Below are 7,191 nucleotides of genomic sequence, written 5' to 3'. Positions count from 1 at the left end.
TCCAAACTGTTTTTTAAATTTCCTCGCTTTTGGACGTCGCACGATGTTCGAGGCACGCCGTGCGTGGATCAAGTGGCGAGTTCTTGACGTACGTAATGAACATTTTACAATAATTGCACAACTTAGAAGCCTTTTAACGATCGGACGTTTTCTTCGTATCGTCGTTCTTAGCCAGTTTCCTGGCCGAAACGAGAACGTTTCCTCCTCTCGACCTCCTGGTCTGAGCGTCATCTTCACATTCTCTCTCTCTCTCTCTCTCTCTCTTTCTCTCGCTCTTTCCTTCATTCACGAGTCACACACACTGGCACTTGCCGTTTCGACGAATGGTCGATCGCTGTGGGACGACGCACGCCCACAGTTGGGAAAATCAATGGCAATGGCGTTTGCAAGCGAGTACGTATCGAACGATCTTAAATTAATCGAACTTACATATTCCCCCCTTCTTGTCAGTATCACGTTTCATTATTGCTTATCCGCGAATCCATCCACCGATTCTACGATTCTTCCTTCTTTTCCGGACGACACGCTCTATCGAGAGACGTCCTTTAGCCGACTGCGGGACATTTGGACGAGCGCTTTCGCTTAAGGAAATCCCAGCGGGAGTTTAGTTAATTCAGCAGCTTCGCGGCGATAGAGACGACCGGATTACGGCAACGAGTAGCAATTTGGCTTAGGTTGGTCGACGAGGGCGTTGAAACGCGCGCTACGAACCAACTGGATCGTCAGCTAGTCCAGACTGGTGCCGTTTTCACGTGACAATGTGCTCCGGTCGGTTTCGAAATTAGGCGAAAGAGTATGCCGCGGGTAACGACGAACATTCACCGGCGAATGAAATAAGCGAATAACAAATGAAAATAGCGCTTTGAAACGTACATCGTGCGGAAATTAAAGCATCGATGGTCTGTAGGATATCCGTCTTAAGTTTATTATCGATTCGACACACAGTAGAACAGTAATTTCTATGTACACGTAGTTGCAATACGAACACCAGTCTCGACCAGACGCCCGTTAGAAAGCCGGGAACACCAAGCAGCGTGGTACGAAAATATAGAGTATTTCGCCGATAATTATACTTTGGTCGCGCAACAGGCAAGCTACGCTTTCGGATGGCAAGGTGCATCGTAAGAAGAGATGCCGCTGTCGGCTGGAAGCCGGAGGAGAAGCCCGCGGAGAGTTTCCAGAGAGGCGGATAGATGTGGATTGAAACGGCCTCGAATATCCACGAAACGGAGTTCGTGCGACGCGCCAGTATAATTAACCCTTTGCAGCCCTTTGTTCGAGGATGTACGTGCAGCGAAATTTCGCCTGACAGTTTTCATTTCGCAAGGTATGCGGCGGGATATCCGACAGGCTATCCGACAGAGACGCGAAACGAAAGGAAGCATCGCGGCGTCGCAAGCAAGAGGATACAAGACTGATCATTCTCTGCAAAGGAAACAACGATAGTCTTCCACGAGGAGTATAAAAAGACTATACCGCGCAAGTATCGAGATGAAGCGGCACGAGGAAGGAACGCGCGCTGGCGATTTCGGACATCAAAGGGTTAAACACCGGTCAAGCTTGATTCGTTTTTTTGTCTTTTTCTTTTTTTTTTTTGGCAATACTGCGTTCACACCCTGTGTATACGTATAAGCATCGATCTGCGCATGGCTACGTGTCATTTACTATTTCGACAGTGTCCTCCGAGCGTTTCCGCGCGCGATCACTTACAGCTTACAGTGTCCGCGTCCCGCAAGAACGCGTTAAATTTACGGCTAATACACCGACGTTACTTCGAGTCGCTTCTTTATATTCAAACAAAACAACGCGGACTATCTCTCATCCCTTTCATACCGTTTCCATCATGCACACCGTGTAACACGTATCCGCACGCTCTCTTCCATTGTTGTGTTAATAAAATCTATAATTTAATAAACAATTTACACGCATAACATAATCGATAAATATCGTGTATGTATATATATATATATATTTTTTTTTTGCTTTCTTCTATACAACAATAAGTTCATTAATCGCTAGATAGGATCGTTCGTATTGATACTTTCGTTCTTGCGCGTTAATTCCAACACTTTCTCGTCGCTTTGCGCTCGCGCTTCATGGACTATGGCAACGTCCGAACGAAAGCGAATTTTGCTCTCCCTCTGCTGGTCTTTGCCGATCCTCGAAATACGTGGCGCGCGCAATTTACGTCTCCTCGAACGATCGTTTCTCCTCTCGAACGCTTCGCCTAAAGGAGGATCATCTGAATGCTATCGTTAATGCGCGACGAACCTGTCCATGTACAACGAATATACAACTAACAACGTGTCTAGCAACGAGGAAGAAGTTTGATTTTACGAGCCTGCGCGAGAATATTCGTCTCTCCCTTTCAATTTCTTTTCCTTTTTCGGGCAAGTGGCGCGCTCGTATTTCGAGGACTCGACGCTTCGAGTCGCGTGCTCCACGTCGACAAAGTGCTGCAACTAAAGCCGAGCGTCGCTCTGACGAAGAGTAACAACGCCATGCTCCGCGTCCGTCGCCGCTCGGACACGTTTTCGATCGGCACAACCACTCGATACATCCTTCCGCAACGCACCTTTCGTGCCTCTATCCCTTTCCCTTCTTCTCTCTTTCGCGTCTGCGTTTCTTCTTCATCCGTCTGTTGCTCTTCCTCTGCCTTTCCGCTCGACGCGATCGGTCTCGTGCCGTCGTTACGCCGATCAGCGCCGCGAGCTTCGAACCGCTCGTTGTCTTCCATCCTGGACGCGCGCAGCCTCCGCCGACAGGATCGTCGCGCACAGCGTCGACCAGGCTCGACCTCCATCGATATAACATTGGATATGCTTATAACGCTGATTCATCTAAAGTTGACCGGCGCCTGAGACACGGAGGAGATCTTGCCAGCGCGATGACGCACGGTCATCGGACGGCTGGCTGGCTGGTCGTGTGCCGGCGGAGCAACGATCGCATCACGACGTCTGCGAAGATCGCTCGAGACGACTCGTCTCGGGCGCAGTCTCCTCTCTCGTTCGCCGCGTTTATCCGCGAGGAACACAGCCCGTTCTATCGTTCGTGGAGAAACGCGTCGAAAAACTAATAGCTAAATAGTTCGCCTAGCACCAACGAAGGACCTAAGAAGAGGCTGTCACACGTTCCTCGTCAAGTTCTTGGACTCGCGTGTTCACCTGGCCACGAGGTTTTCAAGAGCACGTGCGCCACTCACGCGGACGCGTGAATCTCGAAGACTGGCCGTCTCTACACGTACCACTCTTTGATGTCTATCAGTTCCCGTTTCTTGTTCGCTTTGCTGCCATTTGCGCCGTTCTTCATGGGCCCGTTGAACGGCTGGCCGGAGCCAGCAGCGCCGAGCAGCGCAGCGTTCGGGTCCTGACAGAAGGTCTTCGTCTCGTCCACTTTGTAGCTGGTCTCTGGACGATTCTTGAACTTGAGGATGATGAGAATGATGAGCACGATGGCGATCAATGCGGCGGCTATGATGCCGATTATCAGCGCCGCGTTCTCTGCCGCCTCGGACGTTATCCTCTTGTTGTTGTTGTTGTTCTTCGGCGGCGTCGGCATCGGAGGGTAGATGGGCGGTGGAGGCGGTGGAGGTGGGTCCGTCATCTCCGTGGTCGTTGTTTGGGTCGTCACGGTGCTCGATCTCTGCGTCACAACGCTACTGCAACGTTCGAAACGAGTAATTATGAGTATCTGTCGTCTGAATACTCGGAATATCCCATCATCTTTAACGTTTACGTGATATCGTTTCAAATATGATATCGAGTATGATAATGGAACGTAATGAAAAATTCAGAATGAACGACCTGACCAGTTGCGATCTGTTTGGAAAGCGTGTAGCTAAAACGTGTGGCTAGTAAATGCGTGCAAGCGATGACGAGTATACTCGTGCAACACAGAGTGTATGTACAATTAAGTTGTAAAGAAACGACCGTTTTATTTCTTAATTTTATCACTCAAATTTATCGCAGTTTACTATGTTGCAATTTGTAACTACTTTTACGCGCGACGAATATACTCGTCAGAAACAGCCAACTGGTCAACGAATGATCATTCCTTTGTTGCTGAAATTGCTTGCGTTTTTCATATCGGAACCAGAGTTGCGTTTCAAGTTTATGCAACAAACAAACGTTAATTATTCGCTTATGTATAACAAAATTGAAGATTTTTAATTTATAGATAACATCTACAATATAACAGTTGTAAATGTAAAACCAGTCGAAAATGTACATATTCTCTCAGTTGCTATATTGGTACAAACTCTGATTAGAAGCGTGCAAGCGATGACGAGTATACTCGTGCAACACAGAGTGTGTGTGTACGATTAAGTTGTAACGAAACGATCGTTTTATTTCTTAATTTTATCACTCAAACTTATCGCAGTTTACTATGCTGCAATTTGTAACTACTTTTACGCGCGACGAATATACTCGTCAGAAACAGCCAACTGGTCAACGAATGATCATTCCTTTGTTGCTGAAATTTCTTGTGTTTTTCATATCGGAACCAGAGTTGCGTTTCAAGTTTATGCAACAAATAAACGTTAATTATTCGCTTACGTATAACAAAATTGAAGATTTTTAATTTATAGATAACATCTACAATATAACAGTTGTAAATGTAAAACCAGTCGAAAATGTACATATTCTCTCAGTTGCTATATTGGTACAAACTCTGATTAGAAGCGTGCAAGCTCGAACAATTCCATTTATTGAGAATAAGTTTCCATCATTTTTTGTCTATCGCGCTTTCACGATACAAGTTGCTCTATCCGATAGGGGAGAAAATATTTCGGATAATAAAGTTACCCGGTTACGAGTTCGCCTAACTGACAGTGAACAAAAACTGGTTCGGACAAACCAACTTTTACCGAATTTTTATCTATTCTCGAATTTATCAATTTCACGGAAAATTTATATTTTTCGATGGTTTAATTTTTTGAAAAATTCCCCAAATTCAGTGACCGTTGTCTTACGTTTCTATCGATTCTATCAATTTTGAAAATAACTGGTATTTGTATTTCTCCGTCGAGAGGGAAGTCGTTAAGCGAAGAAAATACAGGAAAATCGAGATATTTCCAGTCGTCCTCGTTGAGGACGTTCTCGCGGCAGGCGTGTGGAAAATTTGATAAAGCGGAAGATTATGCGACGTTACTATAATATTTAAGCTACGTAATAATCGTGTGACCATTAATTTACGTTAACGCGCTGTTCAAAAACGAACTATCATTCGAAGTATCAGCTACGAGAACTTATTTCTGCGAATGTATTTGAGAATTTATAGTAATCAGCAAATGATTGCTAATCTTTTGTCCAATTTTAAGATCGCAATGGAGGAAATTGCGAACGCTATTGCTACTATCAATTTCGTCTCGAACAATTCGACCAGCAGCTAAATCTACCGCCAGTTTTAAATGTCCGATCGGATGAATCAGTCGAAACTCTTAATTAATCAAATTGACGAATTAAATTTCACATGAAACTCCGTAACTCTGGGATTTTGTGCAATAATTAAAAACGCTTTTACGAACTTAAAGACAAGTTATGAAAAATTGCGCGTGCTGCGGTAGGAAATACAAAATACATTAAAAGTTGCAAACATATATTTTTAACGCTTGAACCATCGACCAACGCTTTCGCGAGATATTCCATAGCTCTATGACAATTAATGTCCGAATAATTATAATCATGTAGATATTCTGCATGATTACTTCATAAACACGTTATTATCGTTTCCCTAAAATCAATTCCTTTGATATGGAACAACGTATTATTATTAGATCGTTAAGCCACGTTATATACGTCGTTTAACAGCGGGTTAAAAAAAAAAAGCTCCCTGGCGCGAGAACAGTTCGCAAGTCTTTCCATTTCCTTCGAAAAAAAAAACGCAATCTCTGGACGAAACTTCTGTCAAATAAATCCGACGTGAAAAACGTACATAATACAATATCTAATTTTCCCTATTCAATAAATCTGTCATTTCGTTCCTATCGTTTTCGCAGCGAAAGTAACTAAAGAAATATCGTAAAATAAATTTACGGCGTTACAAAAATCATATAGTTAAATAAAACGTACAAATTGAAAGAATTTGTCGATATATTTCTCGCTATATAGGCAGCTGTTATAATTATAAAAAAGTACGCTGAGAATCTGAGAAGCGATTTAATCGCCAGTGAAATACCAGTGAAGCATGAGAAATTTGGAATTGCTTTGCTCACTTCTATTATTTTCGAAATTTTTTTACAATTAATATAATAGTTTCTTAATAATTTAATTAATTTATTAATTAGGAGGTTGTACGTGTTTGCCTAATTATTTTAATTAATTTATAAAATAATTGATTTTATTGAAAATATATATTTTTTAATAATATATTAAACTTTTAATTATTATATTATTTTTTTGGAATTGCTTTGCTCACTTCTATTATTTTCGAAATGAAAACATTACATAGACGACGATAATAATTTCCCTTGCCCCGACAGATTTTTAACAAAAGACTTTCCGAGAATTGTTTCTCAAATTTTGCCGGAGCAACGTGTGGCAACGATCGGAAACCTGTGACTCGCAGCTCGCTTCTAAAGCAACCGAAGTACCTTCTTCATTAGCACGAAAAGAAACCAGAAAGCCGGAATCACTTCGCGAGTTCCATCGTCGATTCGAAATTAACGCTACAGACATCCACGTAGTTACAGTTTCTCTCGCTTCGACCAACTTCCAACGAAAGAGCTCCTCTAGGTATCGAAACCAAAATCCCAGATCGATCTCTGCAAACTCGTGGAGGACGCTACCTCCCGTACGAAACTCCGTAGCGATTCCAAAGTTCTAGCCGAGCAACGAAAGTACACCCTGTGCATCCAGCTGGCGCAGAACAAAAAAAGCAGAAGAAAGAAGCAAAAGGAAAGAAAAGCGAAAGCGAAAGTCAGAAGAAAAATGGAATACGTTTCGATGGCGATGGAAACGGTTGAAAATTGGCGCGGAGCAACGACGCCGGAACCGACGTGTCGCCGGAAACGCAGCAGACAGACGTGCACGCACAACGAACCCCGGACGAGTTAGCGGAATTCGTGTGGCGGCGAGGTTCCAACGTCGCCGCGGGTGTCCTCGCGAGAAACTGGCAAACTCACCTGACGTGGCTGGTTTCGAGGTCTGTGGTTGACACATTGTACTGGACGGAGTCGGTGACGATGTCCCG

The 7,191-nt window shown here is 43.8% G+C and overlaps 1 protein-coding gene across 1 annotated transcript in view; it reads right to left on the bottom strand.

Annotated features, from left to right (window-relative positions):
* Positions 1 to 1,582: 1,582 nt before the first annotated feature.
* Positions 1,583 to 7,191, bottom strand: part of LOC100749260 (neurexin-1-beta) — an 18,473-nt gene continuing 12,864 nt past the window's right edge. The window contains exons 5-6 of the mRNA XM_024370518.2: positions 7,124 to 7,185; positions 1,583 to 3,658 (exon numbers count right to left, since the gene is read on the bottom strand). Of these exons, the coding sequence (XP_024226286.1) occupies positions 3,235 to 3,658; positions 7,124 to 7,185 (486 nt within the window). The 3' untranslated portion in view covers positions 1,583 to 3,234. The remainder of the gene's footprint in view (positions 3,659 to 7,123; positions 7,186 to 7,191) is intronic.

This window comes from Bombus impatiens, unplaced genomic scaffold, assembly GCF_000188095.3.
Source record: "Bombus impatiens unplaced genomic scaffold, BIMP_2.2 scf_0814, whole genome shotgun sequence".
NCBI classification, from domain to species: Eukaryota; Metazoa; Arthropoda; class Insecta; order Hymenoptera; family Apidae; genus Bombus; species Bombus impatiens.
The sequence above is the reverse complement of the archived record's forward strand: the minus strand, read 5'-3'. Positions and strand labels throughout refer to the sequence as shown.